General features: G+C 53.1%; 3 protein-coding genes across 12 annotated transcripts; 1 reads left to right on the top strand and 2 right to left on the bottom strand.

Annotated features, from left to right (window-relative positions):
* Positions 1 to 47: 47 nt before the first annotated feature.
* BSCL2 (BSCL2 lipid droplet biogenesis associated, seipin) lies at positions 48 to 12,828 on the bottom strand. Of its 9 annotated transcripts, none has more exons than XM_036295564.1 (13): positions 12,807 to 12,828; positions 10,233 to 10,448; positions 8,496 to 8,812; positions 6,828 to 6,909; positions 6,533 to 6,589; positions 3,887 to 4,030; positions 1,898 to 2,032; positions 1,625 to 1,722; positions 958 to 1,099; positions 773 to 839; positions 583 to 651; positions 404 to 484; positions 48 to 300 (listed from the first exon to the last, which is right to left on the bottom strand). In XM_036295564.1, the coding sequence occupies exons 2-13, from the start codon at positions 10,377 to 10,379 to the stop codon at positions 152 to 154; spliced, it is 1,488 nt and encodes a 495-aa protein (XP_036151457.1). In that variant the 5' UTR covers positions 10,380 to 10,448; positions 12,807 to 12,828; the 3' UTR covers positions 48 to 151. The 9 variants fall into 9 exon arrangements, with proteins under 9 accessions (XP_036151457.1, XP_036151456.1, XP_036151454.1 ...); XM_036295563.1 differs by lacking the exon at positions 12,807 to 12,828 and adding an exon at positions 12,171 to 12,270; XM_036295561.1 differs by lacking the exon at positions 12,807 to 12,828 and adding an exon at positions 11,850 to 12,065.
* On the top strand, positions 10,483 to 11,897 carry GNG3 (G protein subunit gamma 3). The gene is made up of 4 exons (XM_036295570.1): positions 10,483 to 10,695; positions 10,847 to 11,063; positions 11,347 to 11,446; positions 11,551 to 11,897. Exons 3-4 carry the CDS (start codon positions 11,348 to 11,350, stop codon positions 11,677 to 11,679), a joined length of 228 nt encoding a protein of 75 aa, XP_036151463.1. The 5' UTR covers positions 10,483 to 10,695; positions 10,847 to 11,063; position 11,347; the 3' UTR covers positions 11,680 to 11,897.
* A 3,478-nt stretch (positions 12,829 to 16,306) lies between the features above and the next one.
* HNRNPUL2 (heterogeneous nuclear ribonucleoprotein U like 2) lies at positions 16,307 to 26,149 on the bottom strand. 2 transcript variants are annotated; one of them, XM_036295558.1, is made up of 14 exons: positions 25,246 to 26,148; positions 23,123 to 23,258; positions 22,758 to 22,834; positions 22,431 to 22,570; positions 21,816 to 21,906; positions 21,608 to 21,720; positions 21,159 to 21,422; positions 20,599 to 20,721; positions 20,090 to 20,218; positions 19,383 to 19,551; positions 18,092 to 18,298; positions 16,987 to 17,060; positions 16,622 to 16,729; positions 16,307 to 16,504 (listed from the first exon to the last, which is right to left on the bottom strand). In XM_036295558.1, the coding sequence occupies exons 1-14, from the start codon at positions 25,829 to 25,831 to the stop codon at positions 16,424 to 16,426; spliced, it is 2,298 nt and encodes a 765-aa protein (XP_036151451.1). In that variant the 5' UTR covers positions 25,832 to 26,148; the 3' UTR covers positions 16,307 to 16,423. The 2 variants fall into 2 exon arrangements, 1 of the variants encoding a protein (XP_036151451.1); XR_004965520.1 differs by lacking the exon at positions 16,987 to 17,060 and having other exon boundaries at positions 16,462 to 16,504; positions 25,246 to 26,149.
* Between the last annotated feature and the right edge of the window lie 585 nt (positions 26,150 to 26,734).

The raw sequence follows: 26,734 nt of genomic DNA, 5'->3' as shown, positions 1-26,734 counted from the left end.
CCTCTTTCTCTAATAAATAAAAACAGCTAAAAAAGAAGAGTCAGGGAGGCAGCTGGCAAGAATATTGTTTATTGGGGAGGCCGCAGGAAAAGGTCAGGGCGGGGGGAAGGGCTGGAGTGTGTGTGGGACTCGGGAGGGGCTCTGCCTGCTCTCAGGAGCTGGAGCAGGTGAGCTGCTGCCGGTGAGAGCCCACGGAGGGTTCAGAGCTGCCCAGCGTCTCGGGGGCCAGGGCAGGGCCAGGCGCAGGCGCAGGCAGGTTGGCCTCTGTCAGCAAAGCTGCATCTTCCCAGGAGCCTGAGCCTGGGCCAGGAGAGGGAAAAGCAAAACCCCAAACAGGAAATCAGATAACCAGGGCCCCTACCCGAATGCCACCCCCACCCCAGGTCCCCATGGGGTCCCTCACCATCGCTGGCTTCCCGCTCTAGCTCTTCCTCTCCATTAAGGGGCTGCGGGTCTGGCTTTTCCTCCTCGGACAGCTGGCCCTCTGCAGCCACAGGGAGAAAGCAGAGGGGAGCCTGGAAGAGCTGCTGGGGAGGCAGGGAGGAGGCAGGAGGGAGGGAGGCGGTGGCTGCGGCACCGTACCTGTCCCTGAGGGGTCAGGGCTCTCGCCGTCCTCTGTAATGTCCGGCAGGGGTGCCGACTCCTCCTGGCCTTGGGATAGAGGGCAGCACAGGGTCAGGTGGCTATGCCTGGCCCGCATGCTCATGTGTGAGAGCCGTCAGCCTCCTCCTGGATGGAGCAGGCCCTCACCCAGCCCCAGCCTCCCCTTTACCTGGCCGGCGGGCAGCTGTCCTCCCCTGGACCTCCTTCCGGGAACCGTTCCTCTTTCGGATGTTTACCTGAGGAGGAGAAGCTACTCAGCAGCGGGGACTGACGTCCCCCCCAGCGACCAGGGCCCCCGGCACGCCCTGGACCACTCCCCAGGCAGAGAAGGGGCAGGAAGGGGCCCGTTGGCACCTGCAGAGCGAAGCGGTGCTGGGGCCAGATGCCCCCCCACACCCACTGCATGTAGCTGAAGAGCACGATGACGCTGAGGAACGTGAAGTTGCTGGAGACGCCTATGAAGGCGCAGGTGACGGGGAAGTTGTACAGCAGGTACCTGAGGCAGGAAGCAGGGACAGCAAGGGAGCCGTTACGGGCACCAGCCTCCTCCTGAGGGCAGGTCTCAGCTCTGGCTGCACGTCGCCTTCCCTAGGTGCCTTCACACAGCTGGGGGCCCGCGTGAGCCCCACCCACTGGGGTTCAGGTGGCCGGGTGGGGTGTCCCAGGCATCGGCATTTTAAAAAGTTCCCCAGGGAACAAACAAAGCAAAACAAAAGCAAACTCATAGAGGCAGACAACATGCTGCTCATCACCGGAGATCGGGCAGGGGCGGAGGGGGAGGGATGGGTAAGGGCCCCGCTGTGTGGTGGTGGTGGAGATGGGCTCTGGTGGTGAGCATGCTGCAGTGTATGGCTGTTGAATTATGATGTTGTGCACTTGAAATGTTAGGCACCAACATGACCTCAAAAAACCACACGCACCAAGAGGAGGAAAGGCTCCCCAGGGAGCTGATCTGTGCAGCCGGGCGGTGACCTGTGACCCCGCTAAACCCTCCACCTCCTCACTGAGCCCCGGTTCCTACCTGAGCCCAGAGAAGTGGGCGTGGATGCAGAGCGAGGCCCTGTACAGCTGGATGCGCTTGCTGTGGATCTCGATAATCGCTCCAGTGGTCGGCACGTACTGCGGGGTCGGGTGGAGGGGGTGGCCCCATCAGGCCAGATCCGGCTGCTGTCAATCCGAGGCCCACCCACTTCCAGCCTCCTGGTGGCTGTCCCCCCTGACCTAGCCCGGCTCCTCGAGGGGAATATTCTAGGCTTCTGGGGAGGCCGTCTCCCGCCCTCCTGCACCCCCTCACCGAGTTTTCTCTGTATTCCGGGTACAGCTCCACCTCCAGGAGCTGCTTCTGCTCAGCGAAGCCGAAGAGCAGCAGGCTGGAGAAGACCAGCGTGTCCAGCATCTGGAGCAGGTCTGAGCGGTAGTGCAGCATCACCTGCGGGGCCAGGAGGCGAGCAGGAGTCAGGCAGCCCAGCTTCCCCTGGGCCCCCCACTCCTGTCCCCCTGAGCGGCTATGAAGACTGCTTCTTCCCCAGGTCCCCTGCTCCCACCTTCTCCTTCTACCGTGCCCGCCCACGTCTTGACCCAACTGTTCAAATGCTTGCGTGGCAGCCCTGCCCTGCCAACCGCATGTCTCTTCCAGCACAACAAAGGCCTCTGCTAAGCAACCTCCCTAGGTCCAGCCTCCACTGTCTCCAATCCACCTTCCCCCCAGATAGCTCTAGCACCCAAGCAGACTGACTGCCAGGGCGCCACCTGAAACTTTCTTCCCCAGGTAGACATTTAAGGATTTGTTTCGTGGCGTGGTTCTGTTGATAGTTAAGAATGGAGTCGATGCCCAGCTTGTGTGGCTCAGCAGTTGAGTGTCGACCCAGGAACGAAAAAGTCACCAGTTCAATTCCTGGTCAGAACACATGCCCGGTTTGGGGGCTCCATCCCCAGTAGGGGTGCATGCAGGAGGCAGCCGATTGATATTTCTCTCTCATCAATGTTTCTATCTCTCTCCCTTCCTCTCTCTCTAAAAATCAATAAAACCTGCCCTAACTGGTTTGGCTCAGTGGGTAGGGCATCGGCCTGCAGACTGAAGGGTCCCAGGTTCGATTCCGGTCAAGGGCATGTACCTTGGTTGCGGGCACATCCCCAGTAGGGGGTGTGCAGGAGGCGGCTGATCGGTGTTTCTCTCTTGTCGATGTTTCTAACATATATATATATATATATTATTAAATATATTTTATTGATTTTCCACAGAGAGGAAGGGAGAGAGACAGAGAGTCAGAAACATTGATGAGAGAGAAACATCGATCAGCCGCCTCCTGCACCCCCCCCCAACGGGGACGTGCCCGCAACCCAGGTACATGCCCTTGACCGGAATCGAACCTGGGACCCCTCAGTCCGCAGGCCAAGGCTCTATCCACTGAGCCAAACCAGTCTCGGCAATCAAAATATATTTTAAAAAAATAAATAAAAATCAATAAAACCATATTAACAAAATAAAACAAAAGAATGGAGTCATGCCCTAGCTGGTTTGGCTCAGTGGATAGAGCGTGGGCCTACGGACTGAAGGGTCCTGGGTTTGATTCCGGTCAAGGGCACATGCTCGGGGTTGCAGGCACATCCCCAGTAGGAGGCGTGCAGGAGGCAGCCAATCAATGATTTTCATCATTCGAACATTTATTGAACACCTACTGTGTGCTAACATGCACTTTACATTTCCTCATTGAACCCTCATGGTCTTGCTGTGAGGAGTTACCCTAATATGGTGTATAATACTTTATACTCACAGGGTTACGGTGCCCTCAGCTGGTATATGTTTCTTTCTTTCTTTTTTTTTTTTTAATATATTTTATTGATTTTTTACAGAGAGGAAGGGAGAGGGATAGAGAGTTAGAAACATTGATGAGAGAGAAACATCGATCAGCCGCCTCCTGCACATCTCCTACTGGGGATGTGCCCGCAACCCAGGTACATGCCCTTGACCGGAATCGAACGTAGGACCTTTCAGTCCGCAGGCCGACGCTCTATCCACTGAGCCAAACCGGTTTCGGCTGGTATGTTTCTGAGTGAGGATTTGAGCCTGGGTCTGTTTGGCTCCAAGGAGGCCCATATTCAGAGCCGTTCTTTTCAGATTTTATCCCAAAGCTGGACAATGACACCGGGCAATGCCTGCTCCCCTTCCCCACCCTGATGTGCCTGTGACCTCGGGGCGAGGCGTTTGCTCCTGAAGGCCTACCCAGATACTCTAACACGGTGAACCTTCTCCACACCCTCCCACCAGGCCACGAACACTTACGGAGCGTGAAGAGGTGGAGATGATTCGTCCGCCTCGGGTGTAGCATGAAATGGTGACCAAGAACATGCCCAAATCTTGATTCACGGGGGACTCTGGCAGCTCAAGCTCTAAGGTAACGCGGTACGGCTGTCCATACATCAGCACCTGCCCAAGGGAGCCCCATCTCTTTTCAAAAACACGTATTTTCCACCTCCTCCCACGCCTTCAAATATTCGCCTCCTAATATTAAGCCACAAGCACCCTGGTTGGCAGTCACCACCTCTCAATCTCGTTGCAAGGTCGTGCTGCCCCCTGCTGGTGGCTGAACCCTTCTCACGTCTCTCTCCCTGCTGTTCTGGAAAAGGCTGTCACGTTTCTTTTCCAAAAGTGAACCAGCGTGTTGCCAACTGGGCCATCTGTGACTCAGGCCTGTCCCCGGAGGCTACTGCCCGCCCCCAGGACCCATCCTGCCTGCACTTACATGATTAATTAACCAAGTGCCAGAGTGCGCATCTCCCCAGCCAGCTCTCAGCCAGCTCTGCATGGTCACTGTCACGCCAGACCATCCTTTTGTCATTCTGGGCCCCTTATCTTGGTCGGGAGAACTCTGAGAACACTATGAGCGGGAAGGCTTCTTCTCTGGGATTAACCTCAAAATGTTCAAGACTTGCCACCAAACATACCCTGGTGTTTCCTGACCATTCCTGTACCCCTCTAAGCCTATATCAACTATTTCCCTATAGCGTGACCTCCACAGGGGTGAAGGAAAGCTTGTTTGTCATCAAAGAGGGAATGGATATTTTTTTATGTTGAAAAGCACTGTGCCAGCCGTAGTGAATCCGCTGCAAGGCTGGGCATGCTGAGGGGACTCGGCATTTCATCACAGGGTAAAAGGCAGAAGCCGCTGATCCCAGTCTATACAGATTCTTACTTTCAGTCTGAAGTCTCTTTTGAAAAAAACGGATTCCATGAGATTCCTAACCCCCTGTAGAGGTCAGATGAGTCTAAACCAGAGGCTTCAGCGAATTCTTTGAAATATTAAAACAGTTCTCTGGGTGGGTTGGAAGGAAATGGAGAGTGACTGCTAGCTAATGGGTTTCTTTTTGAGGTGATGAAAATGTTCTAAAACCGACTGTGGTGATGGTTGCCCAACTCTGTGAATATACTACAAATGACTGAGCTGTGCATTTTAAATGAGCGCATTATTTATCATGTGAACTTTGTATCAACCAGGCTGTTTGTGTGTGAATGCATGTGTATATGTGCCGTCTAAATAAACGTTCTGAGGAGATCCATGGAATCTAATCCCAGAACCTGTGACCGACCCCATGCCTTTGTTCATGTGTGTCTGGTAGGCAGACTCTCCCCTTCTCTCCCGTTCCCACTTGCCCACCCTTCTTTACAAGGTCCACCGTGAGCCTGTCTCCATAGCTCACACTGATCTCGCCCCGTCTTCACAAATTCTCCTGAAATGCAGAACCTGCATCGTACACTAGCTATTTAACACAATGTGCAAAACCCTATCAGTCCTCTGGGTTCTCTGAAAGCAGGACCACGTCTTCTACTTTTAGAAGGTGTTAAGCATAGAGCAGACACATTATTTCATCCACCCAATACAGTCATTCATTCAAAACTGTTTGCTGTAGCCGAACCCGGTTTGGCTCAGTGGATAGAGCATCAGCCTGTGGACTGAAGGGTCCCAGGTTCGATTCCGGTCAAGGGCATGTACCTTGGTTGCAGGCACATCCCCAGTAGGAGATGTGCAGGAGGCAGCTGATCGATGTTTCTCTCTCATAGATGTTTCTAGCTCTCTATCTCTCTCCCCTCCTCTCTGTAAAAAATCAATAAAATATATTTAAAAAACAAAAACAAAAACAAAAACAAAAAACAAAAACTGTTTGCTGTAAATGTCAAACTCGCAGCAGGCAGGCCGCATGCCTCGTTTACTTAAATGAGGCATAGAACCTGGGACTCTTCAGTCCGCAGGCTCGATACTCTGTCCACTGAGCCAAACTGGCCAGGGCCTGAGGCTTTCTTTATAATCTGCTCTGTATATTCCAGTTATTAGTATTCCCGGTCAGGGCACACGCCCGGGGTTACGGACTCGATCCCCAGTGGGGGGCATGCAGGAGGCAGCCCATCAGTGATTCTCTCTCATGCCTCTCTCTTGTTCTCTGAAATAAATAAAAATATTTTAAAAAATAAAAATAGCCCTGACCGGTTTAGCTCAGTGGATAGAGCGTCGGCCCAGGGACTGAAGGGTCCCAGGTTCGATTCTAGTCAAGGGCATGTACCTTGGTTGCGGGCACATCCCCGGTCGGGGGTGTGCAGGAGGCAGCTGATGGATGTTTCTCTCATTGATGTTTCTAACGCTCTATCCCTCTCCCTTCCTCTCTGTAAAATATATTTTTAAAAAAATAAACAAATAAATAAAAATAAAGGAGGATGTTCCCATTCTGCATTTCTCGGGGCTCCCAGGTTAGCTGAAATCACCCTGGCCGCTGGCCAGTCCTATGGCACAGTACCCTTTGTAATGGCAGGTTGCACATACTCGTCAACAGTTTCATAATTTTACGTACAAGCTTTCAAAACTCTTGGGTGGCTTCCATCCTAGTCCAGTGAAACGGCTGGTTTGATAATTTAGGTTCATTTAGATTTAAAACACACCTCGTGTATAGATATGGACTGGCTGAAACAATCTAAGAAGGAGAACATTGCTAACATCTGCAGGAAAAAACAAGCCATAAAATTTATTTGGAGTAACTTTTCTTTAACTTTCCTTTCCTTTTTTTTTAATTGAATTTATTTAGGTGACACTGGTTATTATCATCCCTTTCCTCGAGAGCCTTCCTTTCTTAGTCCCTTTCACTCAACCCCCGTTCTCCAGATCGTTCTCAAGTCTTCCTTCTGATTTCAAGTCATCAAAGCTCTAATGGAACCTCCCTTCAGCTTCCATACTCACCCGATCACGTCCACCCTTAGCTAGGGACACATTGGCAACAGGGAAGGAGCAGAGTAAGGAGGTAGAGGAGTCACAGTCGGTCCTAAATGAGAATGAGGATGACACTGCTAAGTTATGGAGTCTGCTTGACCTGCCTGCACCCCTTGTTGGCCCCCTAGTGCTCCCTCCTGTCCCCCACCCTTCTCACAGAACACCCTTCTCTGTTACAGATGGAGGAGAGATGCAGCCCACAGATTCAAGTGAGTCTTTCATTCTCTTTCTGCCACTTCAGCTAATTTCCCCTCAGAGAGCAGACATTCTTAAGTGGGACTCTACGGACACTTCATTGAAAAGTTTCAGACTTGCCCTAGCTGGTTTGGCTCAGTGGATAGAGCGTCAGCCTGTGGATTGAAGGGTCCTGGGTTCGATTCTGGTCAAGGGCACATGCCCAGGTTGCGGGTTCAATCCCCAGTAGGGGGCAGGGAGGAGGCAGCCGATCAGTGATACTCTCTCATCATTGATATTTCCATCTCTCTCTCCCTCTCCTTTCCTCTCTGAAATCAATAAAAATAAATTTTTTTAAAAAAAGTTTCAGACTTAAGTGTTTCTCACATGGAGAGCTTGATTCCCACCCCCAGATTCTGATGCAGTAGTTCTGGTCTGGGGCCCGGTTTGAGAAAACCCCTTTTTAAGACGGTCATGACCCCCCCCCCCCCCCCGCTAAGTTGTAGGCAAAATTGCACATGGGCATGTGTGTGCAGCATATGGGTGGGCATATCGATGTGTTTTTATGGCAAGAAAAGCCATAACGCCAGCGTGGCTCAGTGCTTGAGCATCGACCTATGAACCAGGAGGTCACAGCTCGATTCCTGGTCGGGGCACATGCCTGGGTTGAAGACTCCATCCCCAGTGTGGGGTGTGCAGGAGGCATCCAATCAATGATTCTCTCTCATCATTGATGTTTCTATTTCTCTTCCTCTCCCTTTCTCTCTGAAATCAATATATATATATGTATATATATATATATATATATATATATATATATATATATATGAGCCATAGCTTTCATGACATCCATAGCTTCTTAGAAATTGTAGCTTATAATCAGGGACACAGACAGGGGAAAAAAAGATTCTGGACCATTGACAATAATGTCCTTATCAGTTTCTCTTGATTGGCCGTTGTTAAGACAAGGGGAGAGAATCTGGCAGGGTCTGTAAATGGGAAGAGCATGACTTTGGGAGTTTACATATCCAGCTACCTGTGTTTCCATAATCTCTACTGTGCAGTAGACTACTGGGAGCGGAAGTGATGCAAAGGGCAAATGGCTGCTTTCCTAATACTTCCTTTAGTAAAGGCCAGGTTAGCTTTGAGCTGAACCAAGGGGTTGGCTTGTTCCAGAAGTCTACTGTGGCCCTGAGAGAGGTCATGTGTCTCCCTGACTCATGACACTCAGGGAGACAGTCTAGAAGGGTTTTTTTTTAAACCTTTTAAACCAGAGGTACAACTAGGAACCCAGACCCCCATCAGACCTGATCTGCTGTTTAGCTTTGGGCTGCGATAGGTAAGTCATATGAGCCACTGGGCCAGTTTCCTCCTCTGTAAATGAGGGGACGGAACTGAATAAGCCCTAAGGGTCTCGCAGCAGCTCTCCCACAGGATTCCTCTCTGACACAAGACCCCTCTCACCTGTAGTGGAAATGCACGGGGCTGAGGTGGCTGACAGTCGGCATGTAGGAATAGTAGAAGGAGCCATAGAGGAAGACAGACACCCAGAGCAGGAGAAGGATGGTACAGAAGAGCACCCCAAACTGCAGCAGCAGCTTGCGGGCACGGCCTGCCAAGACATGGCCCACTTCCTGGGCCCATAGCAAGGCAGGTACTGGTGGGTCATTGACCATGGTAAGGGGTGCAGTGAGTCTGGCCCCGGGTTCAGGCTTTGAGTTCCTAGCTGTTCTGCCACCTGGACGCCACCCCTGGCCATGGGATGAAGCAGCTGGTGGTTCCTGGAAAAAGACAAGAGAGGAGGAAAAAAATAGCTTCTTTTTGGAGGGAGGTGGGGACAAAAGGACAAGGTTACTGGGCTGACTTTGAAGAACCAGATATAACAGGACATAGCAGAGTCTTTGTTTCACATGGCCTTTCTCCAAATGACTGTTTTCCAGGCAATGTCCCTTCCCTTTCCTCCACTGCGCTGTTCACACCCAGTGCCAGGGCTGCTCAGTTAAACTGGTCCTCCCGCCTCCCGATTCCGGATAGGCCGCCTTGAGACTCATTCACAACAATACATAACACACAGAGGGTGCGCACCTTAAAATTATTAAGGCGCTTTTACACACAGTGACACTGAATCCGCACTGCGGGGTGGCTGCCCCGAGAGAAGGTGCGACGCGCCTAAAGTCGCAAAGCCAGACTCAAGAAGCAGCCGAAGCGCAGTCACAATTGCCTCCCGAGTTTCTCCTCTCCTGACCGGCCCGCGCCCCACGCCGGGCAGGGCGTCCCGCAGACTGTGGCCGCTCCCCGCCAGCCCCCTCCCGCTCGCCGCGGGGCGCGGCGCCCGGAGCCCCCACTGCACCCCGCCGCGGTTGAAAACAGCAACTCGCCGGAGCCACAGCTCAGCGGACTCACCAGCATCGCGCGCTGCCTGGGCAACGGCGAGAGGGACTTCCGCCTCCCGGGCACGCCCCGCCCCCGCCCGCCGACGGCCAATGCTGTCCGGGGGCGGGGCCTCGCCAAGGGGAGGGGCGGGGCTAGGCGCAGGGACCCAGCTGTCGGGATTGCGGGGCTCCACCTACGCGCGCTCCGCGCTCTTCCTCCCCGCAGTCCGCATCCTCCGGTTACCGGGCTAAAGGGGACAGGCACCTCCCTCCCGTCCCACGACAGCCCCCGGGCATGTTGTGAGTCAGCAGCATCCCCTGGGCCCGCCCTCCAGGCCGCAATCACGGGCCTGCGCCCACACCTTCACCCGGGCCATTTAACCCCCAAAACGGGAGGGAGGCGGCGCCCAGCCGGCGTTGACGTTGGTCGCCCGTCCTCAGCTCTCGGGCCGGTAGGTGCCCGAGCAGAGAGCACTCGCCAGAGAACATGGCAGTCTGCAGGGACCTGCGCGCCCAGCGCTCTGGCTGCCTCGATCCAGAGGGGTCGCAGTTCGGTCCGGTGCTTTGCCTCCAGCGTCCAGGACGCGTGATAGACCCGCTCTGACCCTGACTCACTCTCCCTGAGACCCCACAGCGCACCAGCCAGACTGGGCCTCGGAAGGCGGCGCCTTCTGTTCTGTATGTCTGTCCGCCCCAATAGGAGCTCTCGGAGGGCCAGGTCAGTATGGGGGATCTTTGCATCGCCCCCAGCACCAAGCACACCAATAACCCCACCGCACCCCAAAGCCCCATCTATTCCAGCGGCACCAGGGCTCCCCAAGGCCCCTACCTCCACTTTGTCCGATTCTCTGGGCCGCTCTCTGCACGCCTCTTTCCCCCCAGATGCTTCCCTTTGGTCTGCCATTTCTTTAGACATTTTCCTGAGGTTCCTCGCTGCTCCTAGAGTCTCCGCTCCAGTCACTTGTGGCTGGAACATGAAGTGGCGACCTAGAAGCTAATACCTGTAGCGCATCACATTTTCCTGGATGTGGGGAATGGCGGGTTCCTGGGAGAGAAACGAAGATGCACGTGATAAATGCTGGGTCAGAGGAGAGGGAGGAGCGGAGGATGGGGGCGACTGCCCAGCTGATGTCAGATTTTCAAATGAGCAGGGTCCCCCGCAGCCAGTCCCGGCTGCACTGCAGGGGCTGTCACAGGCCGGGACCACCCGCTGGAGGGGGAGCCGCCCCGGGCTGCGGCTCCTGCGGGCGGCTCGAGGCCAGACTCAAGATCCTACCCGGCGGGAGGGGCAGGTACTGAGACGGGAGGGGGGAGTGTGGGGAGGAGGGGGTGCGCAGGGGCTGCGGGCACAGCCAGGCGCCCCCGCGGCCCGGCACTTGGTACGCTCCAGGCCCGACCGGCTCCCTCCCGCATCCCGCTCCTTCCCGCATCCTCGTCCCGAAGGTGCCAGCTGGCGGGCCGCGCCTGAGCCGCAGGAACCGAGGAACCGGGACCAGCCCTCCGAGGCGCACTGACCTGCCCACCCCGGGGGCCCTGTATTAGCAGCCTCGGCGCTAACGCTTTCGGCGGCAACTCCCTGCAGGTGGGGCGCGCACCCCGGCACCAGGCTCCGGCGCCCCCCGCGGACCCCGCTCCCGGCCGCCGCTGCCCGTGGCCTCAGGTGAGTCGGGAGCATCTTGCTTTCCCCGAGGGGCTCAGGGCGGGGCTCCTGGCTGAGGCTCCCGAGCAGGAGCACATGGCTGCACGGGCTGAAACGCCCGGGGTCGTGTGTGTGGAAGGGTCGGCGTGGCCCGGGCCAGTGGGAGACGGGAGCACCTCGCCTCCCTCTCCATGGCAGCGGAGGGCGCAGGGGTGGGGATGGGGGAGAACGAAATATTGGGGCGCATGACCCCGCCCTCGGAGGGTGGTGAGCGAGCAGGGAGGGGCCCGCCGCTCCTCTCCAGGATGAAAGGGGAGACCCCGGTGAACAGCACCATGAGCATCGGGCAAGCCCGCAAGATGGTGGAGCAGCTCAAGATCGAGGCCAGCCTCTGCCGGATCAAGGTGGGCGGGGTGCGGGTCAGGGATGCTCCCGTCTCGGTGGGGGGGAGGCCGGGGAGGCGGCGGGGACAGCGCCGGGCCGGGCTCACATCCCTCCCGGCGCCCAGGTGTCCAAGGCGGCCGCTGACCTCATGTCCTACTGCGACGCCCACGCCTGCGAGGACCCGCTCATCACCCCCGTGCCCACCTCGGAGAACCCCTTCCGGGAGAAGAAGTTCTTCTGCGCCCTCCTCTGAGCCCGCCCGCCGCCCCGCGCCCGCCGCCTCCGCCCCCGCTCGGCCTCCGGGAGGTGCCGCAGCGCCCGGCCCGCCCCGCCCGGTTTCCACGCCCAGCGGCGCCCGGCCCCACCCTCCCCTGTGACCCGCCGACCACGGCGAGGGGCGGGCCGGGCCGGCTCCCGCCTCACCTGGGGCCGCGGGAGGGGGGCATCTGAATAAAGTCACCAGAGCCTCGGGGTGCAGCTCCGGTGCCGCGGTCTTTGGGGGGCGGGCCGTCAGTCACGAGGGTGCGTGCGGCCGGGGGGCCGGCGAGGCCCGGGAACGGCCGTTCCCGCGGGTCCCGCACCGCCTGGGGTGGGGGGTGGGGCGGCGGGGACACCGCCAGTGGATTCCACGGGGGATTCACACTCACTCACACTCACACACACACACACACACTCTCACACACTCATGCGCACGCGCACGGGGGCCGTGGACGACGAGGCAAGAGAAACTGAAAACAGACGAACCGAGTGGTTCAGGGAGGGAGCCGGGCGGGCGGCCGCCGACGGGAGGAGCGGGGAGGGAGGGAGAGGCCGGCCGCGCCGCTAAGATGGCCGCGCCCACAGGCGCTTCCAAGATGGCCGCCGCCAGGGGCTCGGCGCCGCCCGCGCCCGCGTCACCGCGAATCCGCGCCCGCCCGCCCGGCCCTAAAATGGCGGCCCAGCGGCTGGCGTTCTCAACATGGTCCCTTCGAGCTCGTCTGGTCTCAAAATGGCTGCCCCGCCCTCGCAGGCTGGGTCTCCCCTCGCACCCGCCCCGGGGCCTGGCAGCCGGCGCCCCGACCCGGTGACGGCTACGGAGGCCGCGGCCCGGGGCCCGGGGCGGCAGTCGGGCTCTCCCTCGCGGAATGGCGGCTCCCGAGGGGACGGGCGCTGCTCCGCTGCCCCCTCGTCGCCACCCCCGCCCGCCGCCCGCGAGGCCCTTCCCTTCAGGGCCTCACGGAGGGGCCAGGGCTGAGGTCACCCGGCGGCCGGCCCCCCAGATGGTCAAGGCCCCCCCCAGGGGCACATCCTTCGGGGAAGCTTAAGCCAGTTTTGTGCCAGGACACGTTTTGGGGGGACGGGGGGGTCAAGGGGAGGCCTCTAGCAATGGGGGGCACCTGCCTCACGGTAGCCATCACCCAGCTCCGCTGTCACAGGAAGCGGGGGAGGGCCGGGGGGGGGGGCGCAGAGGAAGCCGCTGCCCCGAGGGGAGGCCGAGCCCTTTCCTGTCGGAGCCGGTGGAGCCGGAGGACCCGCGCCCCGCGGCCGCCGCCGCCCAGGACCCTCCTCTTCGGGCTGCTCCGCGCTTGGCGAGCTCCAGGCCGGGAGTGAAAGCCCGCATCGGCGCAGACGGGGAAAGCCGGAGGGAGTGCTCGACAGCTGTCACCGGTACTTTCAAAAGCCCTTGCTCACCTGCTCACGCATGCTCATGCTCGGATCCGAGGGCCAGCGCTGCAGCCCGAGGAGCGATGAAGGGGCTCAGAGACGAGGCACGAGCTGTGAATAAGCGCTGAGGTGATGGCTGGGCGGGCCCTGCGATCGGGGGAGCCTCGGGGTACCCGCCTGGGCCTGGGTCCCCCCGTCCGGTAGGGGAAGCCGGGGGCCCCGGACCTGTCCCGGCTCCGCACACACGGGCTCCCCGCGCCGGCGCCCCCAGCCCGGTCAGTCCCGGTGGGAAAGGACGGGCCGTGCAGCGCTGGCTGCAGTCGTGCGCTTGTGAATCAGTTACCTTCTCGTTCCCCAAGTCCACAGAATTCCCCCCAAACACCTCTGCTGAAGGACTAGGCTTTTACTCGTAAGTGGCAGTTACTCATGAATAAACTTACTTGGCCATAAATGGGACCTGAGATTTAACTTCAGGCATCCACCTGGTTTTAGTCTAGACATAACTTATTTTCTTCTATTCCAATGGCTCAAGCTCTTGGCATCAGCAAGCACTGAGTAGGCTCGCCACCGGAGCAGAGGCGTGGCTGGCACCACGTGAAGCCATGGGTGGCGAAGTAGGAAAGCCATCCTTGGTTGGACCCAGTGAACTGGAAGCAGCACCAAAAGTAAATCAATCCCTCAGATGACACACTCCACCCATCAGTGCAGCCACAGGAGAGAGAGTGAATTCAATCCAAATGGTTATTTATTCTAAAACTGGAAGCTACTGTGCCTACATATTCGCCAGAATGTTGTAATGAGAACAGGGGAGGAAAAAGTTACAGATGTAAACAATGACACAGTTACATTTTTTAAAAAATGGTAAAACCCTTTTTTACTGGCCACTTCCAAGAATGCTTTACAGGTTGTGCAAAAACATTTACAGGCTCCATATGATGTTTGTTTTTCTCACAAGCTTTTCCATCTACAACTACAACAGAGGTCTGATAAAACACTAAACAAATCTAAGGAAAACAAGGCCAGGGATCCCTTCTGTTAATCCACATTTGCCCCCTTAACATTTTTTTTTTTTTATAATAAAAAGACAGAAACAAAACCCAGACATCTAGTGTTGCTGTGAGTGATCTTGGATTAAACCAACAAGGACATGGCAGTTTCACTTTCCACCCACCTAGAAAAACAGTTTTTTTTTTTAAAGGTGACTTTCTAGTGTCAAAATTTAACAGCAAGTACCTCCCCTAATCCTCCCTCCCCACAAGAAACCCAAAGGGGCAGAGTTTATCCCCCTGGCCCTGAGGGCCCAGCACCCACAAACCATGTCATAGATTACAAAAGGATGCTACTTGCTGGAGGACTAGATATTTCGAAGGGGGTGGCAGTTTCTGCCTCAGATTTAATTTTCTATTATAACATGATCTTGCCCTAAGAGAATTTCTTTGGGCTCCAGTTTTCACCTCCTCGCCCTGATACTATGAGCAAAGCTTCTCAAAAACTCCCTTAATAATAAAAAGTTAGTGGGTTACAGAAAAGTTCATGCAGTCACTTCACCCACTGCCACACACAAATCCATTCGACGGCACTACAAAAGCAGTGTCCAGAGGACACCATGAGCAAGCAGTTACTTCCTATCAGCCCCCCATTCCAGCCTGGGGGGTCAGAGGTATTTGTGGGACAGAAGGGTGTATCACAGACGGGCAACTAGAGGGCCAGAATGAGAGCCTGCAGACCTAGAGAAGGGCTGCATGGTGGTCACAGTGGGAGAGGGAGAGATCAAATCTCGGCACAAAGTTTTAAACAGAGAACTGCTCAGGTGAGGAAATGGAAGTGAAGCTTTTTTCTAGTAACACAACCCAGGGTCTTTCCTCACCAGGAAGCGCTGCAACACATGGTATTGGCTGAAGAAGCTCTTGGCGGACTCCATGCTGAGCTGCTGAGCGGGAAGATGAATTAAAACTGAAGCTACATATTGAAAGAGCATTCCCATATCCCACCCATAGCCTTGAACTCGGGCACCTGAAGCTGTTAAGAATTGGGAGGGTGTTGGTAAAGTTGCAAAGACCATCCCAACTGAAGTCTCCTGGCTAGAGGCCTCTCCGGGGACACGCAAGCAAAGCACCCCAGAAGGAATCCTGTTTCAAGAAGCCAGGAAGGGGCGCTCCCTTTCATGCACACATGACACACACATTCACACTCTCCCCAAGTTGCAGCAGCCCCACTGAGCTGCCTCCCCCCCCCACCCGCCCCTTTCTATTCACTTTCTACCTGTGTATCAAAAAGACCAGCGGGCTCGTGCCCTCCATACTGTATAAAATAGTTGCTATTCTCAGCACCTGGGCCTGCTAGCCCACACCACAGGATTCACTATATACACATCCTGCTGCCATGAAAAGAATCCTGCTTCATTTCTGTGTGAGCGGAAACCCTGAGAAACGTTCCTTCTCTTGCACTGTAAGAGGACAGAGACTCTAACAGAGATGATTTCAGAGACTTCATGCCTATCTCAACCTTGGAAGACAGAGAGGACTGACGATCACAATCTTCAGGCTGAGGCCTGCAACCCCATTCTCCCCCAAGACTTGATGGGAACTCATTAGTGAGCACGTAGAGGGTGCAAGCTATTCTGCTCTGTGAACAAGCACAGTCCCCTGCCTCCTCAGCCTGGGAATCCTATATAATAGAACCACCCAATTGGTAGTCTCCAGGCCTCAGCCAAACAGCACACAGGCACAGGAAAGTGGAGACAATGCCACTCTGGCCTCCCAGCCCACCAGACCAGATATCCCAAGAGGGAAAGGTTGGTAAAGAAAATACAAACGGTTAGTTGGTGCAAGTGATTGATAAGAGCCAATCGTTTATTTCACTGCCCCAGTCACAAGCTCTCCCTCTGTCCCACTCCTGCCTGCCACGGAGAGTGCCCTCACACGCTTGCTTGCTCACCCTCCACTCCACCTCCTCACTCTCCCTCACATGGCTGCGCTCCTGCTGCCTTACAGTGTTAAAGGGTGACATTTTCAGTCCTTTTCCTGTCCAACTGCAGGTTATAGGACAGGCAGCCCTAAGTGCTGCTTTCTGAGCAAATGTTTTTTGATTACAAATATCTAACTAGGTTTGAAATGTTTTATAGAATAAGACAATATTCTTTTCAACAAACTTTAAAAAAAATGTACAGTTTTGTTGTTTGTTTCCACCTCCCCCCTCCCCCACCCTTGCTTGCGCACCCTCCCTCCCACCACCCCTCCCCGGCAGCTCAGCCCCACCCCGACAGCCCCTGTTTTCCTTGGTTGTGTTTTTGGGGATGGCTGGCACCCCCAGAGATTCAGCTTCATGGCTGACAGGTGACAAGGGCAGAGGCTTCACCGATACCCTTGGTAACCGTAGTAGTTCCTGTAGTATCGGTCTCTGTCCTGGGGGTGGTGGTAGTAGTAATTCTGCCACTAGAAGAGAGGGGAACCCCGTCACCTGAGGCCACAGCTGGCTGAGGACCAAGAGGCATGACACTCAGCCCCTGGTCCTGCCCCCCCTCACCCTCTCTATGCCCAGAAGATACTTACATCCCGATTGTACTGTCTGTAATAGTCTCTGTATCTGTTGTACTCATAATCTCGACTATAGAAGCGATCATAATCTCCCCGGTATCGATCGTAGAAATTACGATAACCCTGAGAAAGGAGAAAGAGGAGTGAAGATTTATGGCTTTCCAGTATCACGATCCACTGCTATCCCCCATCTTACATGAAACACATCTCGGCTTGATTTTATAACAGACTTAATCTTCCCAGGATAAATCCTTCCAGAGGAACACATTAAATGGGCACAAGCTAAGCCCTGAGAAAACAGCCCAAACCACTCTGCTCCCCCAAGCCAATAGGAGTGCTAGCACGGCCCAGAGGAGGAGCAGAAGGAGAGCTGCACTCACCCCTCTGTTTCCAGACTGCCCCCAGTACTGCTGCCCGTAGGCCCGGTTGTCGTAGCCTCGGCGCTGCCCGCCCACTGGAAGAGAAATGGGAGACCGCGCTCAGACAGCTGGCGTGGGGTCCTGGCTCCGTGGCTGAGTGGAAATCAGAAAGTTGGAGCCCGAGGCAATTCTGGGAGAACAGGAGGCCTGCTTCTGTCAGGCTCCCACAATATTAATTAAAGCACTAGCCAGGATCTTTCAGAAAGTCTGAGGGGGAAAGGCAGAGGAATAGCGACACAAGAAAACCAAGCCACCTTGCTTTTGAAGCTCCCCAATTTCTGCAAGATATTTAAGATGACAAAAAAATACTTGGCAGAATAAGAAACATCAGTAAATACTGCCATTCACAGAACCACTGACTTTCAATCCTGGAAGGGATCTCAGAGGTCAGATTACCCCGACCCATCATCTTATACAGACGGAACGAAGTCTAAGTGACAAACTCCCCCAGGGTAGGCACTGTTGGTATTCCCAGTGCCTAGCACGTAACAGGCATGCAAACATTTTGTTGACTTACTTGCAAACACACACACACACACACACACACACACACATTTTTAAAGGGCAGTGAATGCACAGTGGAAGGTTAACTGACAAGCTAGACATTCAAGATGGATATTAATTCCACCAGTAGCCTAACTTACTTTGTAACCCCCACATTACTGCATAATGCATTCACTTTCTGGTCTCTATGGTTGGGCTGACCCACTCGATAGAGCATTAAGAAAACTTAAAGTGAGAATCCAATTTCACTGCACAAACCCTTTAGATAAGCTGCAACAGTGAAGTGGGAAACCTACATATACAAGTGAAAACTAGACAAACGAGAAGGCTCAAGCATTGCTTTTCACAGAAGCAAATATTCATGCTGAAAAATAACTCCCTTTTACTGAAGGATTATGGAAAAAGCACAAGAAGCTGGGGTTAAAGCACACAGGAAGAAATAAGCTCCATAAAGAAGTCACTTCCTTATTCCTGGTTAGTGACTTGACTTGGTTTCCTTATGGATCCTGCTCAGCACAAAGCACAGACTGGGGTCAGGGGCTGGCTGGCCCCCGGGACTCACCATAGCCTTGGCCTTGGCCTCGGCTTCGGTTCTGCCGGTTGCGCTTGTTTCGATTGTTCCGGCGGTTTGTCCGTTTCTCAGAGGGGGGCAGCAGCTTCCTTGCCTCCTCCTTGTACTTAGTGACAAGAGGCTGAGCTTCTTCCTTCTCCAGCTCCCCATATGTCACCTCATCCATGTAGTCGCATTTTTCAGGCAAAGAAAAGTTGGCTGTAAGAGTAAGAGAGAAACTTGTGGGCCTGAAAAGTGCATAGATGGGTAAGAGCTCATTATAAAAACTATTACAGGAAGAATAGATTTCCTAAGCTCCTCTACTAATGCATAAAAACGTGCTGGTACTTTATCTATCAAAGGCTTTCCCTAAATTGTAACAGCCACAAGCAAAGGGCTACTGTAAGTGGTAGATGTACAAGTTCTCAAGTGATCCATAATAAATTAGGGAGTCCACTGGGTTAAGGTTTCTTATCAGGACAGAAGCGGTAGCCAGAGGCGAAAAGTAACTGAGAAAGTTTTGGTGTTGGTTAGATAAGACGCTAAGAAACACAAGTTCAGAGGCTGAGTCCCAGTGGAATGCAGTTCAATGTGGGGCTCTCTTAATTCTTAGATGAATCCAGTGAACCCTCTTGAACGACATTCCTCCAACCGCCTATCAGTTATGGACTACATAGTTCTGTCTGTCTAAACGCGGACAGTCTGGCTCTTAGATGTGCAACCGGCTCCATCCCTGGGTGTTAAAAATCACACCCTGAAGGGAACAGCAGGACAGGTAATCCCGCCTCACAGGGGCTTTGCTACTAGGCTTTGTATTGCATTAAAGGTTTCAGGCTCCGACCAGAAACCAAAATAAGCAAGCCTGATGTGCTATCGGAAATCAAGACATGATGGGATCATTCAATCCAACCACTATATTTTAATTTGAATCATAATACTCCCCCCCAGAATATAAATTTAATAAAGCAGAGCTTCCTTTCATTCACAATTGCCCTCCATCTAGAATAGTGCTAGGCAAGTAGACAGTTTAAGTACTGACTGCTGGGTAACTGACTCAGTGAAGCCTCCGCCGTGAGTTTTAATTACCCTGGGGTCAATCACTATTGTATCTTATCCAGAATGACCAAGGAGTGAGTGCTTCTCCTTCCACTCTGCTTCTTCATTTACCTATAAGCGCTCACATCCATTAATTTACTCTCCAGGGTTACATGTTAGGTGTGGAGAATCCCTCCAGGGGCTGACAGCCCCACTGAGGTGTGTGCTGACCAAGGCTAGGTGCCTGACTTGTACAATTTCCGCCCACCTTTCATCTCCAGCATGATGGACTCAGGCACATCATCGCCCTCCACTTCCTTCCTCCACTCCAGCCTCTGCTTCCAATCCTCCTCGCTAGGGACAACCACCACCACTTTCCGAGAGAACGTCTTAAACAGCAACAGTTTCCGCCGCTGGCCAGAGTTGTACACGTTACACTAGGGACAAGAGGAATAACAGATGTTTTAGGAATAAAAATCAAATTCAACGAAAACACTTATTGAGCATCCTTTACAAATGAGGCACCAGATTAGGAGTCTTATACATACAATCTCCTTTGATTCTTTAAACTCTACATGACAGATATTGTTGGGTTTTGCACATCAGAAAATCGAGACTCATTGAGGCCAAGACTTGTCTAAAGAAGGTAACAAGCCTAGCAAGTGGGGGAGCCAGGAACCCAAAGGAGCTCTAACGCCCTCTCCCCGGCCTCGAGGATGTGCTTTCTGGTCTGGGCTCACGTGCTCTCTGGTAGAGCACGAAGAGAACACCCACCCTCTCTGTGTTCAAAAGATGTTACAACATACAACCTTTTGGTCATAATTAAGTAAACTGATTCTGTTCCTTAACTCAGTATCTTTCTACAAACGCACCCCACTTTAACTCTGAGCAAGTGTATCAGATTAAATGGATGCCAAAATTTTCATCTTTGGATTTTCTGTAAAGTGAGGTTGCTTCTGAATGTCTGAAAAATACCTGATCAAGAATGAAGTTCCTCTTTGTCCGGGAAGCAATCTGGACCAGTTTGCTAAGGCACTGGGAGGCTTGCTGAACTAAAAGGTCTCGGCTTTTGGGGTCCATTTCTGGCTCCTCAAGCCCCTTCATCTGATGAGTTTGAGAGGAAAGGAAGAGAAATGCAAGAAGTTATACAGCAAGTTAAAGCCTAAGAGTCATAGGTTTCTTTAATGCCACCAAAGCTGTCACATCAGTTCATTCCTATTCCTCAGTGCCATGAATGTTGTCCACTTTATGCAGGAGTCACTTCTAGTCTTAATCTGAATATATTCCAGATTTTATCATCTTTCAGAAATATGACAACACAGCAAAGAAGAAAAAAAGCCCTCCCTTTAACATGTACTGAGATGAATTCATTTCTCTATTTGTGTTGTCAGACACTTGAAAGACTAACTCCACTGGGAAGGGTTATAGGAATATCTTGATACCCCCAAAGTTACCCAGTTGACTAACCTCCCCCAGCAACTCACCCTCATTTGATTGAGGACAGTCTCAGCTCCCAGGACATTGTATCTTTTCTCAGGGTTTTCTTTTGAGTATTTCAGTGCCCACTGAGTCTTTCCAGATCCGGGCAGTCCCACCATCAGAATCACCTGCAAACAAACAAAACCAGGAATACCATAAAAAGTAAGCAAGGGTCATGTTTAAAAGCCCACTTTAATAATACCCTCCCGCCCTGACCAGTTTGGCTCAGTGGATAGAGCGTCGGCCTGCGGACTCAAGGGTCCCAGGTTCGATTCTGGTCAAGGGCATGTACCTTGGTTGCGGGCACATCCCCAGTGGGGAGTGTGCAGGAGGCAGCTGATTGGTGTTTCTCTCTCATCGATGTTTCTAACTCTCTATCCCTCTCCCTTCCTCTCTGTAAAAAATCAATAAAATATATTAAAAAAAAATAATAATAATAATACCCTCCCTTGCCCCAGTTCAGTAGAACTTTGAGAAGAAAAGCTGCCACCACCACCCCCCGGCCCCGCCCCCACAATCACTGTACAGCAGGAGCACTAAGCCTTTTGCACACTGTGTTGCACACCTCACACTCCTCTATGGTCTTCGGTGGGACTGCAGTGCGCACACGCTCCTCAACAGGCACAGCATGGATGAACACAAACTCTTCTGGTGGTGGGAAGAAGGGCTCCTCCTTCTGACCAAAATTCAATTCTACAACACAATTTTTGCAGAGGACATGGGGTAGGAGTGCCCGGTCTGCCAGGGATTCCTTGTTGATCCGGAATGCCACACCAAGGTCTTCTCCATTCTTAGAAAAGGAAAGTTCTACTTCTTCAGTCTCAAAATTCTACAGTGACAAAAGACAAGAGCACTTATGGGCTTATAGGGTTTGAGGTTGCTTGAATCTTACAATTTAATCTTTAAGCAATGCATCAAATACATAAAATATAGCAACTAACGGGAAGGGAACTGAATTCCCAATGCCCTCTACCCTCTCCCTGCTGTGCACCCACAACTTTCAGGAGCACTTACAGCAAAGCAGCCAATGACATCATTCTCCCCAAAAGTCTGGCCAAATTCCTCAAATTGCCCATTCTCTGCCTTGAGTCCTCGTCCATCAAAACCGTAAGAGAATTCATCCTCACCTAGAATAGTGAACAAATTAGTTACCTACACCCAAACTTCCCATGAGTAAGCAATATGGTAGCAAACATGAATGATGAAGTTAAAGTAACGTTACCAAGCTGTGGGTGGGAAAAATCAACAGACCATCCGACTCGAAGGAGAGAAACCTCTGTGCAGCCTTCTTTCATTGGGAGATTCTGGGTTACCTGGCCAGGTCAGAAAAAAACCTCTCAGATACTCAGGCCAACTCAGAAGCAAAGTTTCTTAAAAAACAAGATATTTATTTCTTTAATCCTCACCCAAAGATATGTTTTTATTGAGTTTAGAGAGAGAGGAAGGGAAAGAGAGAGAAACATCAGTCAGTCACCTCCCATATGTACTCTGACCAGGAGTCAACCTAGGTATGTGCCCTGACTAGAAATCAAACCTACAACCCTTGTGTACAAGGTAACACTCCAACCAACTGAGAACAAGGCCAGAGCAAGACAAGATTTTTATACAAACTGAAAATGACAGCTATCATAACTTAGCATCAGAATAATAACTGCCAATGAACTTAAACCAAAGCCCTGGGAAGAGACAATTTCTTGATTACTGGAGCTAAGGCTATCATTGAAGTGTGTAGTACCTTTTTCTGCACTAATGAAATACTGGTGGGCAGGAGTCCAGTACATAGTAGTTTAATCAATAATTTAATAAATGAACCGTCTTAATGAGCTGTACATACTACCTTGGCCTCAAAGCAGACTTTCCCCTTTGTCACTCCGTAAGTACTCCTTGCCCCAGACCACAGGGTAGGGAACTTCTCTGAGAAAAGTGGCTGCCCTCCATAGCCGTCTTTGCTCACTTGAAAATGGAGATCAGAGGTATCTGTTAAGAAAGAAGCAATCCATTAATACTTATGTGCCACCAATAGCACACAAGTATACTCAGTTATCAAGAATGGATACAAAATCTCTCATATGCTAAATCTCTTAAAATTTGCAGGCCATGAAATTTTAATCTCCAAAATCACTTCTGATTGGTTAAAACCCCAAACTGTCTGCCTTATACATACACGTGTCCAGGTTCACAAGAGTTTGATCTTCCTCCTCCTCTTTTGCCTCTTCTTCAGGGGGTGGTGGAGACTTTGAGCTACACAAGTAAGACAAAAGCAGATACAATGTAACCAAAGCCCTCGCTTAGCGAGGTGTCTGCAGGATATTGTCTGTTTTAAACTATAGCGAATATAAATTCCAGCAGACAGCTGCTTTCAGTAAACGAGAAAAGGGCAACAGGAGCTTTCAGAGTAGATTCCATCTAAAACTTATGCCTATAAAACCTATTCCATTTTTACTCCACCCCTTTCCAGACTCTCCAATCAACCAGGTACACCAAGATCAGCGCAGACACTCCCTCCAAGGAAGGGACTGTTTCCCTCACCGGCTGTGGTAAGCCTCCTCTCGGAATTCATAGTAAGCTCGGCCATGTTCATCCTTCTCATCCCGCTGTCTCTTTACCCCCCGCCGCTCACCATCTGAGCCTGCTGGTTTTGACTTTTCACTATCTTGGTCATCTCCTACAAAAAGGAGGGAAAGAAAATCAGCAGTTTTCATATTGGAGTGTAGAATAAGCTCAGAACCAACAGATACTAAAGGGGGATCTGAGTATCTGTTTCATCAGAATAGCCAAGTTAATCCCACTGCATCCACAGAACGTTTTATTTCCAAAGATCATCTTCCTACATTGGCTGAAATTGTATTTATGTTTTTAAAGTACACTATGGACTAATTACAGTCAAGCAGTAGACAAAAATTGGACAATTTTTGCATTCTAAATTTATCTGATTAAATCGGGTCAAACTTGCAGCTTTCCCTAACAGTATGACATAAAAAAAACTTCATTGGTTAATTTAATTTTGATTCTTGATAGTCAGATTTGGATTTAAGCTAGACACAAACTTTATTTTCCAACACTTTCCCACAGCTTCATGATATAGAAGCCTCAATTTAGAAAAACAAGGGGTTTGCCTTTCCAGCTTTAAAATGCACAGCCATCCACGGATTTACTTATATAGCAAGTGGATACAGGTGCGTGACACAGAGCTGTATTTTTATAATGGATTTTTACTGAAAGTTGCGAGAGCAAAACCATTCATTCACAAGAGGCACATCTTTTAATTCTGCATCATCACTGCACATAATTTGGGGGCAGAAAGGCGCTATCAGATATTTAGCAACATTCTTTATTAGAGGAAAAAAACAACTCAGGAGTTTTTCCTTCGGCCTCTGTAGTTTTCAATACAAAGGTTTTTAAATAATAATTTAAGGCAGTCCTTTATTCTTTAACCTTTTTTATTTTATTGTTCCCCATCGCCATTTATCCCCTCTATGCCCTCTTCACCTCCCTCCACCTCTTCCTCAACCTCTTTTATCTGCTATTTGGGGTACACATTATGTCAAAGGTTATGTAATGGGATTGTTGTTCCAGGACGTAGGCAAACAATCTTCAAGTTGCACGTGATTATTGTAGAATGGGTTCCAATTAATACCACGATACTAAGTAGCAACCCAAACAATGTATTAAGACAGGCACTAAGGCGGCAACCCGCTTCACAGTAAGACTTAGAGGCGGCTCTAGTTGTCCTCCTCACTCTGACAGATAGTTATGGGTCAGCTTAACCATCCAATTACTTCAAAGGAAGGCAGGTGACTAACTCCCGGGGGCAACTTTACACATGCTCTTCCCCAGGGTTGCTTGATGGATCCACCACCACCTCAAGCATTTCAATTCAGTTCATCAGGGGCCTGAAACGTAAAAGGCTAAGTGTGCACCCAATTTACAGATATGCCCGCCCTTCCACTCAGTGGGAAGATGGCATTTTCATCATAATACAGGCCAGGGAAAAGCCCCCGCCAGTTAACTGACTTATCATTCTCAATGCACTGGACAAGACCTCTCTTCGCTAGTTAACTATTAAACTCGACGCCGTCACCCCACTGGCTGTGCCCTGCTGCTGCCTGCGCAGGAGCAAGGGTAGATCGCCAGATTCTGCGTGGCTCAAGCCGTCCCACTGTGCGTCTGTCTGATGGATCGACCGCTGACGAATTTAGTTACTGCTTCATATTTTTATGGCGAAAAAGCCAGCAGCCAGCCCAAAGGCCAAAGCCCCCAACAGTCGGTCGGTCTGGCTGTCCGTGGGGCTACCCACGCTCCGTGCATTCTCGGGTTAGGACACGGTAACCAGCGCCGTGGGGGCTGCTCCACAGGTAGCTCGCGAGCCATCCGCACGCAGCACCGCTCACGTCCATCCACCACCACCAACCCACCCAGTTAGGCAGGAACCTCCCTCCTGCAGAGCGGGGCCACCCGAGGCGGCCAACCCCCCCAGAAAGGTGCGGGGGGAATAAAAGCCACCTCCCCTGGGGAATCCCACCCAACGGCGAAGGGAACCTTGCACTTCAGGCAGTGAGAACAAGGGATCGGACCCCGGGGTGCAAGGCTGGGCGCCTGGGACGAGGGCGCACCCGGCAGGTCGGAGCCGCGCTCCGCTGCCAGCACCTCACCCTGTTCCTCTGCGGCCTTGTCACCCGGCGCCTCGGATCCCGGCGTCTCGTCCCCGCTGCGCTCCTCCGGCTCCTCTTCTTCCCCTTTGCCGGTGCCCTGCTCTTCGCCACCATTGACGCCACCTGACTCGGCCGCGGCCTCCTCAGCCGGCTTCTCGGAAGCATCGGGCTCGGGCTCGGGCTCGGCCTCGAGCTCGGGCTCAGGCTCGGCCTCGGCCTCGGCCGCGGCCTCCACGGCTGCCTCCTCCGGGGGCTCCGGCGGCGGCTGCGAGGCCTGGTCCGAGGCCTGGGCCGGAGGTGGCTCTTCGTCCTCGTCCTCAAGCAGCGCCTCCTCGTCCTCCTCCTCCTCTTCGTCCTCCTCTTCGTCCCCGCCCGGGCCGCCGCCCGACGCGGCCACAGGCCGAGGCTCCGCCTTGCAGGCCCCGCCGGGCACGGCCCCGCCACCACCGGCCTCGTCCTCGAGCATCTCGGCGTCCAGCGCCTCCTGCAGCCGCTGCGCCAGATCCACCTTGAGGCCGCGCGAGTCCAGGCCCCGCCGCTGCAGCTCCGACCGCAGCTCGGTCACTTTCAGCCGCTTCACCTCCATTGCCGCCGCCGCCTCCTCCGCCTCCCGCTGCCTCCTCCCCTGCGAACCGACGACCGAGCACGACCGCGCAGGCGCCGCCGCCGCCCGCCTCCGCTTCACGCGCCAGCACTGAGCCCGCGCGAGCGAGCGCACGCACGGACGCACGCAGGCGGCGAGGGCCGCGCGCAGACTCTGCGACGGTTCTCCTTTCGGCTCCCCTCCCCTTCGCAGCCCCGGGAGCCCGAAACAACGGAGCGGGGAACTATTTCCCGGCCTGCAGCCTCTTCCCTCTGTTACCAGCCGCGGCGGGCGCGCGCCGAGGACGACGGACTTCCCTCCCTTGGCCTCCCGCCCCCTCTCACGTACTGGCCAATCGCCGCCGGCGTTCCGCTGCGCAGCCGCACGGGAGCCGGAGACGGGCGAGACTGGCTGCCGCTCAAGTGCCTCGTAGCATGGAGGCGTGTGCGCGCCCTTCTTTCCGTACTTCCAGCGGGGAATCGCGCAGCCGCCCGGACCTCCCTCCCCTGCCGCACGCCCCTCCCACCCCGCCACCACCTTCGCTCGGTCTGACTTCCAGTCGCGCTTTCGTCTTGGGGCTTGCTCACCGGGCGCTTTTCCTGTCTAAGCAGGCAGCAGCTTCTTCGCATTTAAAAATAAAAGCCAGAAGGGAAGTTGTTGCAACGTGAAAGCCTCCTAGTAATCGTCTTTCTGACTAGTAAACCAAAGGGCTCTCCAAAACCAAGAAATACAGTAACCTCTTGCTCCGCCCCAACCCTTAATTTCTACCTAGCAACAGATGACCGAACCTCGCCTTGTAGCTAGGCTATTGGCCAACTTGAATCTTCATCTGCAATTTTGATTGGTCATCCGTGGTAGTCCGAATGTTTCCAATTGGCGAAGCTGCCACGGGCTCTCCCCCTCCCC

Source organism: Myotis myotis, unplaced genomic scaffold (genome assembly GCF_014108235.1).
Source record: "Myotis myotis isolate mMyoMyo1 unplaced genomic scaffold, mMyoMyo1.p scaffold_m19_p_27, whole genome shotgun sequence".
Lineage (NCBI taxonomy): Eukaryota > Metazoa > Chordata > Mammalia > Chiroptera > Vespertilionidae > Myotis > Myotis myotis.
Note: the sequence above shows the minus strand (reverse complement) of the source record. Positions and strands in the feature narration are given on the sequence as shown.

What these genes read in the sequence shown, in the direction of transcription:
- BSCL2 (XM_036295564.1), bottom strand. Translation starts at nt 10,379, where the DNA reads ATGTTCCAGCCACAAGTGACTGGAGCGGAGACTCTAGGAGCAGCGAGG. An exon ending in GAGAATCGGACAAAGTGGAG is followed by an intron (nt 8,813 to 10,232) that starts GTAGGGGCCTTG and finishes GTCTTTTTCCAG; the next exon opens with GAACCACCAGCTGCTTCATC. An exon ending in CGGAATACAGAGAAAACTCG is followed by an intron (nt 1,723 to 1,897) that starts GTGAGGGGGTGC and finishes CCGACCCCGCAG; the next exon opens with TACGTGCCGACCACTGGAGC.
- GNG3 (XM_036295570.1), top strand. Translation starts at nt 11,348, where the DNA reads ATGAAAGGGGAGACCCCGGTGAACAGCACCATGAGCATCGGGCAAGCC. An exon ending in CCAGCCTCTGCCGGATCAAG is followed by an intron (nt 11,447 to 11,550) that starts GTGGGCGGGGTG and finishes CCCGGCGCCCAG; the next exon opens with GTGTCCAAGGCGGCCGCTGA.
- HNRNPUL2 (XM_036295558.1), bottom strand. Translation starts at nt 25,831, where the DNA reads ATGGAGGTGAAGCGGCTGAAAGTGACCGAGCTGCGGTCGGAGCTGCAG. An exon ending in AGACCATAGAGGAGTGTGAG is followed by an intron (nt 20,722 to 21,158) that starts GTGTGCAACACA and finishes GTTTGTTTGCAG; the next exon opens with GTGATTCTGATGGTGGGACT. An exon ending in CTGTCCTCAATCAAATGAGG is followed by an intron (nt 20,219 to 20,598) that starts GTGAGTTGCTGG and finishes CAAACTCATCAG; the next exon opens with ATGAAGGGGCTTGAGGAGCC.